General features: G+C 42.6%; 1 protein-coding gene across 1 annotated transcript in view; it reads right to left on the bottom strand.

The window, feature by feature from the left end:
• The window catches only part of LOC133964913 (myelin basic protein-like), a 58675-nt gene extending 45060 nt beyond the window's left edge, over window positions 1-13615 (bottom strand). Inside the window, exon 1 of the mRNA XM_062399234.1 lies at window positions 13356-13615. Coding sequence (XP_062255218.1) covers window positions 13356-13374 — 19 coding nt within the window. The 5' untranslated portion in view covers window positions 13375-13615. The remainder of the gene's footprint in view (window positions 1-13355) is intronic.
• Between the last annotated feature and the right edge of the window lie 1217 nt (window positions 13616-14832).

Genomic DNA, 14832 nt, shown 5'->3' with positions numbered 1-14832 from the left:
TGCTGCTCTCTGGATGTTTTTCGTTTTTCGGATTGAAATCGGTCGAGCCTGTGGAGACAGTTTCAGAAACCCTCAAATCAGTCTGTCTTTTAATAGCATATCTTTACTCAGCTACGGTGATCGTCCACAACCTTGATGATACAGTCAGCCAAGATTCATGACTTGTGACTTTTAGAGGCCAGCACGCCATCACCAGACATAATGTTTGTCTGGGGTTTAAAATTGCAGAGAGATATGTTGGTATGGAAAACCTCAAACGGGGGGGGGGGACAGGGGGGGTTGAAGCAAAGCTGCTTGTGGTTGAACCAAAACAGTTTGAGAAAGCATAAACAAGGAAGGACAAAAATAAGCTGAAACAGGCCCCAACAAAACACAACAATATCTCCTAGCAGCTGCACATTCAGTTTTGTGTGAAATGTATATCCAGGAAAGACTGTTGGCTGGATGAGGGGCCTCGCAGGCAGTTTCACTCTCGAGCGTTACACAATCAAACCTGAGATCCTGCGACGACTTGCAAGAAAAGACGGTTGCATAATAGAGTATGAGTGGGAGAGAGAGAGAGAGAGAGAGAGAGAAGAGAGAGAGGAGCAGAGAGGAAGACGTAGTGCGAGTGTGACAGAAAGCTGCAATTACATCTCGGCAAAGAAAGAAAAAGTTTTTATTGTGTGCTCACGCATCGTCCTGTAATTTAGAGAATTGAAGCTGCGGGGAAACAGTCAGCGAGAGGAAAAAGTCACATTTCACAATTCATCCCATATAGGTTGCTGTTGATTGCCATGAGCTCAGTGCGTCCTCTGAAACATTTCTCTTTGTCTTTTAAATCAAAATGGAAGATGCTCTTATTAGGGCGAGGCTACATGCAGGCCAGCACCTGCAGGTGCCATTAGCAGCTCAAGGCAGAGTCTGCAGGCAGTATGTATGAGCAATTACGTCTGTCTGAGCCTAACCCTAACCCTAACCCTATTACCTGAGGCCATTTCAAATCCATGTCCTCATAAACCGCTAATGTTTTTGCACGGCTTCGTTTTGGCGGACAAGACATAGGGCTCATTTGCTTGAAAAACAGGGGGGGGGGGGGGGGGGGGTGCTGGATTCTGACAGTTAAACACACTTCCCACCATATGTTATCTGTTTGCAGCACAAACCCCATTTTCTTCTTCCTTGGGATTTCAGGGATCAGTGTTCACACCTGAAGAGTTTAATCGAGATCATCAAAAGTAGTTTATCTCCCTGAGGATAACCCGTGCTTTTCCATTTTGCTGAAAAAATAAACGTGTGTGTGTGTGATAGCTGCAGGGCAACAGAAAACCTTTCCTTGCCCGTCCTGCTAATTTCAGTTCAGGTAACATTTGATCAGCTGATAAAGGCAATCCTCCATGTTTAATTCTGTGAGGATAGAGGTGGTACAGCTACTTATTTCACTGGCCTGTGAAGATAACAGGGATATTACCGTGCTGCAACATAAATCTTCCTGTCAGGACCTGGTGAGTTTTTTGTTTTTTTTTATAATGCTGACAAAGAGGGAGGATGGATTAATCTACAACCGCTTCAGCAGTAAAACTCCTGGGGAGATTAAGGTATCAAAAAAGATCACGTCTTTGCTCTATCAGACCTCAGAAACTTATGTTTCTTGTTTATATTTTTTGGAGGGGAACAATTACGAACCACACCACGATTCCTCCGTCTGAGCGAGGACAAACAAAGGGTCAGAGAGGACAAACCAAGTGATGTGAGACTATGACTCACAGAAAAGACGGAAGTGAGGAGCCGAGTCAACAATGTGGTGTGTTTTGTTCCATGCACCTAGCCTGACGTTGTCAGACTCACAATTCTAGTCAGAATGTGAGTCTGAGACCGCTCCATTGGGCTGTGATTATGGGGCGTGTTTCAACTGACCAGGAAATAAAATTCCTCTTCGCTCAATTGGATAGACCTACAACCAATCAGAGCAACGTAGTATCTGACGTATGTTAAGCAACGCATTGTGAGTTATTTACTAACGCCGGGTTCACAACGGACGCTGAAGTGATGCCGAAGCAACCCTTCAGCGCAGCGTCAAGCCTTAAATAACAGCTGGCTCCCATCCACTCCCATGTTAAAAATTTGTGCGGGTCACACCAGAGGCTGAAACGCCGCCCTGCGCCAAGGCTGCCTCAGGCCGTGCAGCAATCGTTTCGGCATTGAGTCTATTTTTTGCGCTTGACGCGAGTGTATCGCACCAGAAAACACACTGAAAAACGATCTTAAACTATATTGATAACATATTTTATATGATATAAATGATCAAATATGCATCCCATACTTTGAAGTCCCCTTCTGTTGTCCTGGAGTTTTAATTTGACCAATGACATTATTAAATGTCCCCCTCTGCCCATCCACTACAGCCACACAAGCAGTGATACAGATAAAAAGAGAGAGGGGGGGGGGGACTACGTATTCTCCACATAGGCTTGAGTGGAGAATACGTAATTTACCCCCGACACCGACATTTAACGGAGCAAACAGTGAAGTTCTTCAACATGGATGACATTAAATTAATAATTGAAGGGGAGAAGTACAGTGAGTTGTATGATCCTCGGAACATGTTGTATAAAGACAACACCAAGAAAGACAAATGTCGGGACGCTGTTGCTTAATGTTGGAGCAACAAGTAAGTATATGCTTTTATACTACTGGATCAACGGGTGATATTATTAGCGCTGCCCGGCGGTTCAGCGTCGCTTCAATGTCCGGTGTGAACAGCCAAGCGCCGGCGCGATAGGGATTCGCGCGGTGCTTTGGTGTCGCCTCCGCGTTCTCTGTTCCTCTTTCAAAATGAATGCGCTGTCGATGTCTTCTAAAACAGACTGAATGGCAGCATCTATACATCTCAGCTCTCCAGCGGCAGGCATGTTTGTTGAAAACAAGTTCAACACAAGGGCACTTTGATGACGTGGTTGATTACGTTACCATTGATCATCTGTCCATCATCGTATAAAGCCCGCCTTGACAATCTGATTGGTCCGGATGTTTTTCGAACCGGGCATAATTTCTCCCCAACGGAGCGACTCCAGACCGAACTTCCCGACCTCAAATGTTGTGGGCGGGGCTAAATTTGTCTGGCATCCAGGCTACCATGCACCAGGATTGCACATCAAAATGCTCTCACCCGGTAGATAACATACATTCAATTTTCCCACAAAAAAACATAGGAAATATAAACATCTTTGGGGGATATGGACCTCATGGTGGTTAGCTTCTGGTTTTATGGGATTTAATCAGATATGCTATAGGCAGAGGTCACTGAAGGCTTAACAAAGGAGATGAAGCAGAAAAACACTATGGGCAGTCAGAGTTGTATCATTTTAGCATAGATCCATGCATCCTGTCCGCTGATCAATGCACAAATCAACAGCGGTTATTGTGGAGTTCAAGAACAGGTCGGTGTGATGATGTTCAGAAGATTAAACAACCTTTTTTCAAGATCCTTCACACAGGGAGAAAACCATCACGCAAGAGGAGGGGGGTGTAAAAGTAGGTCATTCCTACCTGGTCTCCTCCTGTGTGAGTACTAAAGGCAGGCTGAGATCATGGGAAAACATGGGACGGGGATATAGTTTTGCATAATAGCAATATAACAATATAAATCCATACAACGCTTCTGTATTGTTAAAGCAAAGTGAGAGCATGACAAATAACAACCTCAAATGCTCTTGCCTGGATTAGTGAAATAATTAGCTGTTAAGTGTTTGTCAGATTTCCTCATATTTGACTCCAGAGCAAAATAATCTGACATTTTACCTGAGAGAAATAAAGACTTTAATGTTATTTACCTTGATAATAATCAATAATGTTCAATAACAATTTTGTTTTTAGCATAACATTTGTCTATATCGCCCCCCTACATACAACAAGAATGTATAACCTTAAATTTGGTTGGTACATCCCACCTCTAATCACTACTTGTCCTTTACCAGGATAATTTAAAAACTGATGGACAGATGTTTATGATACTTGCTAGAAAGGTGCAGAGTGGGTCAGGAAAGAAACCACATTTGGTGCAGATCCAGCTATTATTGGTGAAAATTATTTAAAAAAAGGGGATTGTGAAATAATAAACCTGCACATAGTTAGACTGTGGAAATAAGCATGATGCCAAAAGAAGTGCAAAAAAGTTATTCACATGTACAAATGAAACTTTGTGGTTTCACAAATTTGTCGAAGTTGCTGTAACTATTTCTTGGTGAGCAACCGCCGGCTGCAGCGAGTTCCCAGAATCATCCCTGTGCGGTTGCCAGGCAACCAGATGCCGCACAGAAGCAGCAGGTGGATGAATAAACTGTTCCAGCACACGACACCCTCAAAATAACTTAAGTTTGAAAAGCGCCAGCTTAAAGGTTTCTCACTCCTACTTGTAATCATGGTATAGCTTAACTAGCTGCTTCCTGATTCTCGTCTTAGAGTCAAATAAGCAGATTCTAACAGGTCCTTTAAACTGATGTTCACTAAATTGCAGCGGGTAACACTACTGCTTCAGCAACACAGTAATAATGGCTGTATCCTTCCCAAGATCACTCTTCGTATTTCCTTTTCTCCGTAAAATATTATGTTTACGCAGTGGCTACTTGTTACCTCCCTCTTGACTAAGCTTTAGTGGCAGGGTTAACTACCACTAGTGAAGCCTTGAAACTTGGTGTAGGGATTGGCTACAACGTTTTAAGGGAATATTAGAGAGATGTTAATGGAAATAGTAAGAAAAAAAATCTAAGAATAGGTGAAATTATGTGCAGATCTGGACAATTATCCATATTTTCTCCATCACAGTAAATCTTTTGGAGGGGTTCTTACTTTACAGTAACAAATATCCCCAGCAACTATGTTAGAGAACAGATACTTTTCCTGCGTTTAATGTGAGCAAATTGAAGAAAATGTCTGTGTAAATGGTGAATCTGATCTCACTCTCTCTTACATTATATATGCAGTACGGTGATGAAGGGGCCAATCATCATTTGTCCTGGCTCTGATATTTATGAGTGTGTTTAATTTCGTGCAGATCCAAATAACAATCTGAATCTAGGGGACTTAGTGGAGGGGTGTCTTCTATGAGTGCCGTTCTAGTTGTAAATAGTTCGGGTAAGGCTGCGCTAGGTATGAAACACTTCCTTCACGGAAATTGAGTTGTTGCAACAGGTTTTTATTTGATTCTAAAACGTCTTGTAGATGATAGGTGGCTATGTTAGCTGCCTTGGGTCATGGCTACTCTATGAACTGTGATGAGAATGGTTGTAACCTGTAAGGACCCCCAGCAGTTTGCAGGGGCGTCATGACTCAGGATGGTCAGCTGTCTGTGGAAATCTCATCGCAAATCCGCTGATCACATTTATGAGAGGGACAGACAATTAAAAAAACTCTGAAACTCTAAAGTCGGTTTGTGTTTGCTGCAGAGATATTATCTCTGGCTAACAGATGTGAGAGCGTGGAATTCTAGTGAGCAGTGTGTGGAAACTAGTCAGTTTGGTCCGTGCTAATATCTGTCCACAGATCTCAGGTACCATCAACACTAACGGGCGGATGAGTCAGTGAGCAGACCTTCTGTCCCTGTAGAGTCTCTGCTCAAAGGGACCATCACAGGTCATATCTCTACATCTGTAACTGACAGTCCTTGCATAGCTCCATACAAAAGACATTCATTTTCCATTATGTGCTAACTGGGAGGAAATTCTGATGATTTCTTTGTGGATCCAGAGCACAGGGCAGATCCAGAAATGTGTGCATTGGAAAATAGGTCGCTTTTCAATATTATATTTATTCAGGAGTGTTTGGTGCAAATCCAAATAAAAAAAAAAATCAGGATCTAGTCGAATGGGGGGGAACGTTGGGCTGTGCTAGAGGTAAGCACTCTACTGAGTCCCCTCCGAGTTGAATGTAGAATACATTCCAATGTTTGAAGTTCCGACGATAAGAAGTGCTTCATGCAACACTAGTATTAAGCTTCAGAAGTGCGAAGCTGCCATGCCAGAAAAACATAAATGAATTAGTATCTGGTCATAATGTGAAAAGTTTATTAGACATTCTTTGTACTATAACAAGATGAAAAAACCTTTCTTGTAATAACAACATTCCATTTTTTTTGTCATAATGTGAATCAACTGAATATTAGCATATTACCAGTTTTTGTGGTGCAGCATGTGCACACCTTGCTTCGACTATTGTGCACACATTCAGTAACACGTCACCCTGGCTCTCCGCACTCCCTCCCCTGAATCACTCCGTGTGGACATACAGATAACACCTCTCTCCTCTGAAGTAGGTACACACGCACATCCCTATTTAGCCTTGTCCTCATGACTTTTCAAACACAAACATATGACTGAGAAATACATGAAGCACTAGAGATGCACTTATCTGCAGTAGATGTATTCTTTAACCACTGCATGCATATTTGATTCAATAAAAGGCCTGCATGATATAGAACACTGCGCAGGGTCCTGCTGATAATTAAACCATCTCTCAGGCGGCAATAACAGCCGGAAGTAGCCAGAGCACATGTGTATCTGTGTGACGTTTCCTGGTTCCTTTGTTTCGCTTCAAGTTTGCTCTTGTGCAAGCAATACAACGGCTCCTTCTAACCCTGCAGCTGCCCTCAGTGACTGCACTGTGTAATGCTGTACTGCTAGAGTCAATTACGTAATGAATACGGAGCATGTGGGTCTGTGTGTATGAACGGGGGGTGCAGAAGAGACGGTGCAATGAGAAATAGCAATACAGTTACACGCTGCCTCGCAACCCGGGGAAGTGTGCTGCTCTATATAACAAGAGATTTGAGGTCAAAGGTCAACCTCTGTCCACGAGAGAGGGCATCTGCTTGTATTGTGATGAGTGCACACAGCAGGAAGTCTTCTCTTTCAGCCAGGGCGTGTTCTTCTCTGTGACGATTGAAGGAGAAGGTGTAGTATGTGGTGTTCACCATGATGCCACATCTGATAACTGAATAAACAAGCTCTGCAGCAGATGCAAAAATACAGATATTCCACTTCCTCCGGTACAAAACGGAAGCTAAAATACCCTGCATATCAATATACTCTGGCTTTAGAGTGTGCACAGTAGTGTTTGTGTCGTGGAGCCCTGTTAATGAGGTTGACTGGGAGTCTGTCTCAGCTGCCAATCATGACAATTGATTTCATGGCATTAAACAACCAATCAAGACAAAAGTTGCAAGGGAAAATGAACATTAGACATACTTTACATACAGTGTGAAACAGAAACATCTTTAAGAAAAGGGTTTGTCTTTCCTGCAGGAGCTGTTGAGGTAGGGTATTTGCATCTCTACAGTTAAAGTGCACTTGGCTGCTATATCAGCTTGTTGTATTGATTGAAGAGTTGTCACAGGTCACTTTCATTGGTGATACATTTTTAAAGGGAACGGCCTGACTATGGCTTATGGTTGGATACAGTGATCCCTCATGGGATTGTCTTGAGTGCTTGAGGACTGTTATGGTCTCCCTACCAGTGTAAACTAATCCACGCAAGGAGCACTGTAGCTCCATGTTTTTCTTGTTTTAGAGTTTCTGCTTCCTTCCCATTGCATCTCAGGGACAAGAAGGGAGGGTTGTGTATCCCGGCTCTGTGTCCATCACAAGTCTGCATAGACAGTTGTTTTTCTGCTTTGCCTGTTTACTAATGAGCAAAGAACTGTCCAAGCCGCAACTTTCCAACGTGATAGTGGAGGCTGGAGTATAATGGCAAAGGTGTCCCATTGCATCAGGGTGTGACGGTGCCTTCGATCAGGACTTTGGCAACATGATGGGTGTTGTCTTCACCACGCACATTCTGTTTTATTATTGCTTGTATTTATTTATCTTATTTCCATTGCTTTACTCTCTACTTAACTCCCTCAGAACATATTAAAAACAACACAAGCACTTTACTCTGGGGATATACCTGAATACACCTTGTGTTGCATTCTTGTGGTTAGTTTCATCAATTTTAATCCACAGTCAAAAAATGCCAAGAAATAAAACATTGCCCTGAAAAGGCATGTCAACCGATGTTCATTCAGTATAAACACCGGTGGGAACGTCGGGAGATCCAGAGGCGTGGCCGTCTCTCCTCTAGGAGTTTCGTCGAAACATGCACATCTGTTTTTAAAAAGGCTTTTCTTATTATGATTAGTTAGGCTGCAATGATTAGTTATTAAGAAAACTATGAAAAGCCACATTAAGCCATCTTCTAAAAAAAGGCCAACATAACTTAATCTGCCACTGATAGGTAAACAAGCACACTAGCATATTTTCTAATGTTAATCATACATTTTTAAATTTCGAATCATAATACATAATAGGCCTGTGTGAAATGTTTGCATTAGTACCAGGCAAACTAATATCTTCCAACAGTATAACACACACCGTTTTCATTCATTAAAAAAGACAAAACCCATAGTATAGTACTGAGGCAAAGAACTACACTGTGAGTACAAGCGTCAGAAATTAGGTTTCTCCATCGGGTGGCTGGGCACTGCCTTCTAGAGGAGTTTGGAGGGAGCTTGGAGTAGAACCACGGCTCCCTCACATGGAAACGGGACAGCTGAGTTGGTCTGGGCATCTCATCAGGATGCCCAGTGGGCACCTTCTGTTGGAGGTTTACCGGGCTGCCCAGAACTCACTGGAGGGATTACATTTCCCCTCAGGAAGAGCTGGAAAGCTCTCTGGACCCTCGCAATGATAAGTGGAAGACAATGGATGGATAGATGGATCTTTATATATATATAAATGTGTCTACGCTTCAATACCTCAGTCATATCCGGACTTTTCCAGGCCCAGTCATTAGTTCTGGATGAACCCCTGGACTCCTACACAGGTTTTGATCCTGAGTTCAGTGGCTGCTCTGCAGGATATAGATATCCCTTGTAATATCTGTAGCACTGAGAGATTTAACTGAATAAGAATATAAGGTTAAGACTGTGACTTCCATTGAGTGAAGAAAGGAAGTGAAGAAGAGGAACAAGGTACAACATGCATTGTATGGGTATATACAATGCACATATACAACATGTGATGCACCACACTCCTTTTCTGTAGGGAGCAGAGGATAAAGACATGACCGCAGGGCCTGGAGCTTGTCTAATACTGACTCCTGAAACTCAAGTGTCTCAATCTAACCTATTTGTCTTTCTATGTTACAATGAGAGGAACAAAACAACAAAACTAATGTCAACCTGGCAATATAATAATAAAGTGACCATCACCAAAACTATTCTCAAAGCAACAATTGCAGCTTAGAAAACACAGTTACCAAAACAAGTTGTTCAAGCTCTGGATTTCCCTACATATCAAAACATGGCTTTATTAAGAGCAATACTACATTGTTTCATAGCATTGACAAAACCTGAAATACAAATGCAATGATGTAAGACATTTGTTTGATTTATGTCTTCATAGCTTTCTACCCAACTAATTACAGTTAAGTAGTTTACTACTTTTATTTCATCTATTTGTAAACCATTTTATCCGTCTATTAATACTATGAGTATTTTTTATTGAATTTTATTTTCTAAATTAATTATACTTTAATCAAAATGTATTATTTTAGCTTTTAAAATTAAGAACTTTGAAATGCACAAACCTGTATTCAAAGGTTTTTTCAATATAATAATAAAGCTTGACTGATTTATTGATTGATTGACTAATGATGAGCTTTACTTCCAGAAAACCTTTTAGGCTGAAACACGGTGGAAATGACCTCGTTTCGAGCTTGCGGACACTTGGATGACACCACACGAGCAATATGGAGGCTTGTATTTTCTGTTGTGTTATTACATCTGAAGCTTAGTGGGGAGGAGATTAAGTGTGAATTTTCATTTCTGGTTTAACTATTCCTTTAAGATGGAGGGTGCATCTGTGGAGCACTTCTGACTGTCACAATCATACGGAATACACTCATTCTCATCCTAACATCACCGTATCTTCATCATGACCATCACCGCTCCCAGGCAACACTGTCAGCCAGTGTGGTTGGAGCTCAATTCTGTGAATAAGTGAGGGCAGTGGCTCACTGGAATGAAGCTGGAGGATAAGTCATAGGTTTGTCAGCTCAGTGAACAGCAAGTCCTGACTGTCTGGCTGAACAGCGGCTCCACCACAGAAGGACGCCTCTGGGTTCCAGCTGCCTGTCTGAAGCATCAGGACCAGCGCTTTCTCAGATCTCTACTCTCTCTACCACGAGATAATGATGGAGGGGGTGCGAACATCTGGACAGCTGTTACTGTGCACATTTTCTGACAAAAATGATGTGTCTTTTCTATTTAAAGACGGTATTAGAAAAATGGTGGGGGGATAATACTCTCAGCCCCAGGGGTCTAGTGCTTTGTCAAATTATCGCTTTGGTAATTCAAGCACATATTTGTTTTGCTTCGTTATGCATGGGCACCTCCTGTCACTCCCCGGGGTGCTCTAGTGATAGGACCTCAGGCTTTAAGTGGAGATACTGCCACTGCCACCTGGGGTTTGCCTTATTACAAGCTACAACCTCTCCATTGGATCTGGAGGAAAATATATATTCAACTCCACCATATGGTGTGATTGCCATGAGGAGGTGACACACTACAGGCTGTGACGCCACAGCAGATGACAGGATACGCTGTCACCGTAGCACCCTGAGGCGACGGAGTGACAGCACCACGCCTTCGGCAAGAACTCGCAAGACGATTGTGTTATAGGTAATGTGACTCAACCTGTCTGCCAAAAACAGGCGCAGACAGGAGGGGAAGTGAGAGAAGAGAGGAAGTTTACGAGTCAGTGAGCACGGAAGTTGACTAACCTCAGTGCATCACCTGCAAAGATAAAGCAGATGTGGATGTGGTGCATGTGCAGTCACTCATACATAAAGTGAGCAGAAAGAAAAGCTTCACTAATTATGGAAAATTATGAAAGACCGGCTAACTTTCCATATAACTGTCTGCAAAACTACACTCAGGGTCGGTTTGCTGCTATAAGGCCGTCTTGTGCTTAACGACAAAGGAATGCCAAGTGAGACACGAGACGGCTGAGAAAACCTCTTGGCATTTTCTCTCCTAGCTGAGCTGAGGCCAATCCTGTAAGAAGGCAAAGGAATGCAGGTATTCGCCGGGCAAACACAGCTCTCTCCTAACACTGCGTGAAGGTTACATTTCAATAGCAGGCACCTTTCCACGGCATCTACAGTCACTCGAAGCTATTTCTGTCCCATTCATAATCACTGACCCTCCATCAAATCCATTAGATCTTACCAAAAGAGATTCCTATCACCGCTGCTCCAATCTGTCACTAAAGTGAAACATTATTAGCACAATCATCTTATCTGACAATGCTGTGACCGTGACGGCGCGATATTCAAATTTCATGGTGAAGCTGACAGGATTAATCAAAACGTGAGATTCCTCTGTTTTTCAGCAAATCATGATTTGTGCTCTTCATCCTCTGAAGATAGACACAATGATGGATAAACGCGGGTGTAATTTGCATCAAACCAGAGCCAGAGGTTACCTTGATGAGTGTTGTCTGACCAGAGGATCTGCAGGGCTGCAGGCTTTATAAATCAGCGCAGTTCAGACATAAGCGGCCACTCATGTGTGAGCTCTTTAATTATAGACCGTGTATAACAGTGACAGTGCGTTAGCAGATCGCTAAAGCTTTGACCTCCGATTTCTTGTTTTATATCGAAGTAACCATGTGTAAATCTATAAAGCTCAAAGCCTGTCCTGGGATCTTGGACTGTTGTCCTGTGATGCTGTTCTTTCCACCGACAGTGCAGTGGTTAACAGCTGCCTTCTACACATACGCCTATGAAGCCTGTACACTTCCTGTTGCTCTGTTTTTAATATAAAGTAACAAGTGGGGCTTCCTGCCGACGGGTTCTAGCCTATACACAGTGATGTAATACTTAATGTCCTCCAGGCTTAACAATGTATGTTTCTGTCTTATGGATAACAGCAGACCAGTGTGTCCACTGGGCAAGACAAGACAGGAAAATACAGGATAGGAAAACCAGACGGCAAGAGAGACAACACTGAAGGAGGTTATGTTTTCACCCCTGTCTGTTTGCGATATGGCTTGTTTTGTATGCATGAGTACATAAAAACAACTGATCGCATAAATACACAAAACATGATGGAAGGATGCTGTGTACATCAGGGAAGAACCCGCTACATTTTGGTGTGGATCAAAAGCTTCACTTTCTTTAATATTGCGAGACAGAAGAAAGTGTGAAAAAAGACTGTTGGGCCTTGGCATTGGTGTGTGCTTACTGAGTGACTTTCTACTGAACACAGATTTTTTTTTTTTTTTTAAAAGAAAACAAACCGCATGTCTTTAACATTAAAGCAGTGATGAAAACATTTACAGGAAATAATTCAGTATTCTAAAGTTGATGCAATTGTATTTGTGGTAAATTCCAAGTAGATGTCACATGATGAAATGTTTGTTGTTGTTATCACAAGATGATTGGTTCCTTTATGTTATGCACATGATCAAATGTGCTTGGAATCATTCATAAATTATAATTAAATTAAAAAAAAACTGCTCACAGTCACAGTAGGTCAATGCTAATATGTTCACATCCCCCTCTCATTCCTGAGTGCAAACTCCCTTTAGAATCCTCTAATTTATATGTGGCAAGCTTTGGAACAAGTTGCCATACCTCGTGTAACACCACATTTAACATCAGAAGAATCTACTGGACCTCCTATTGAATTCGGCTTATGTTTGACCCCCATGTAAACGGTTATGTTTGATGTAATTGAACTGAACAGCTGGCTTCCCTGTTAGTGCACCAGCCCTCTACCACCACAACGCAGTGGTGTTTCCGGTAGAGAGCGGCACGAAGCAATCAGAGGGAAACGTGAATATTATGAGCTCACAGTCTTGTTTGGTTTGCTGCGTGCACGCCGATTTCAAGAGAACCCTCTCACGATCGAGATCAGACCTCCGTCCTTCAATCACCGCTGGGAATTCTATCACTTCTGAGCAAAGACGCGTTAAAGTGCCGGGTGTGTCGGCTGTGATTGGTGCAGCCGCACAGACGGAGAGAGGGTGTTTGTAGTAGTGGGGGTTGCGGGGAGAGGAGGGGGACACAGTGGAAGCACATGACAAACAGAGACACAGGCTGATGCTTATTATTAAACAACATATGCTCAGGCTGACTTAAGGTGGACCGGGAGGACACGGCCACACCACGACCACATGTCCCCCTGCATGTCCGTCCCTTACGCACAGTAAACAAGTGGACGTGGAGCCCGTGTTTACACCGCGAACCACAATAAATACAAAGCAGCGGAGTGGGATGCAAACCATGTGTTCGCCTGAACGGGCTTCGCTAGCATCTGCCTCGGTGTGTGCACGTACCCTTCTCCGGTTGTGTCATCTACAGCTGAGAGCCTTGGACTGGATATGGCCAACTGTCAGTCTCCTTTCCTCCAGCACAGATCCACGGTGCTCGGCTACGAGAAACACCTTCGCCCCCCCTTCCTGATCCACCGCTGCCCCGATCACTCCTTCACAATAAAGACCAGAAAAAATCTGAAATAAAGTAAAAAAAAGAAAAGAAAAACACAAACGTATCTCGGCGCTTCCTGATTGAGGTACAGTGGCAATGATGATGTTTGTAAGGGGTGGGGCGGAATGCAGCTTCAGTCCGCCAAGATATGTGGGCTTACAGGGCACGTTGGTGCACGTCCGTGCATGATAAGGAGGAGGTTCAACACAGGCACCAGTCTCCTCATGTTATTTTGAAATATGACAGAAAAGGGTCTCAGTTGCTGTGAGTAACTAAAGGTGAGCGTCACCTCCTGCACCACTTCACTTTGCTCTGGACAGTGTCTGTGTGCCTTGCTAAAGGGCACCAACAGGTGACAAGGGGTGAAAACTCTTGTGACAGTGTTTGTGGGGAAGGTGTTCCAGGTTGGTTGGTCCTGGAAGTTTTCAAAATATCCCACATTGTTTACTTTTGATTTTTTTTTTAATTATTATTATTGTTATAACTATAGATTAATATTTAAAGGGATAGTTCACTGAAAAATGAAATTTCCTTGACTATCTAATCACCATTATGCCGATGGAGGGGTCAGTGAAGTGGATGACACAACAAAACGCTTTGGGGGTCTCACGGGTAAACAGTGTTGCAGCCACATCAAAAACAATTCATGTCAATGGTAACCACTTCTAAAAACGTAATAAAGATTACAAACATAACATGCCTCCATACAGCTGCTGTGGTGTCACCCACTTATAAGTAAGCCCGACCTTCAAACCCGACCTTGAAACTGCTTCTTTTACACAGTTAAGCCTAAATGTCCGCTACAGGTGTAGAGATCCTAATATGCACTCCACGCATACTCTTAGAGGAGAGCTCAAGAGAAGAACACTTCACCCACCCCTCCATCGGCAGAGTGGTGAGTAGATCATGAGTGAATGTTCATTTGTGGTGAATAATCTCCTTAAAATGATTGCATGTTGCTGGGGATGAATTGATCTAAGTAGCTTTTTAATTTTGCTTCCAGGAAATGTATAATGCTGGAGTGAAAACACAAATATTTGACAGTTTAATTACAATCAGATTATACTATATACTATATAGATGTTCTAAATACATTTGATTCATATTTGTTATACAGATGGTATATGCTTTATCTAACAGTTAGACAGATGTATACGGATCGCCATATTAAAACAGGTCACTGGTTTATATTTAACATTCTCTGATGGCTGCCCAAGTAAAAGTGCTTGAACAATCATCCATCAATAGCACCTTTCAAACAAACAGTTCAAATTGCTTCACAAGCGATTGACAAAATGTTACAAAATGATTTATGAGTGCAGAAAC

Source organism: Platichthys flesus, chromosome 11 (assembly GCF_949316205.1).
Source record: "Platichthys flesus chromosome 11, fPlaFle2.1, whole genome shotgun sequence".
Lineage (NCBI taxonomy): Eukaryota > Metazoa > Chordata > Actinopteri > Pleuronectiformes > Pleuronectidae > Platichthys > Platichthys flesus.
Note: the sequence above shows the minus strand (reverse complement) of the source record. Positions and strands in the feature narration are given on the sequence as shown.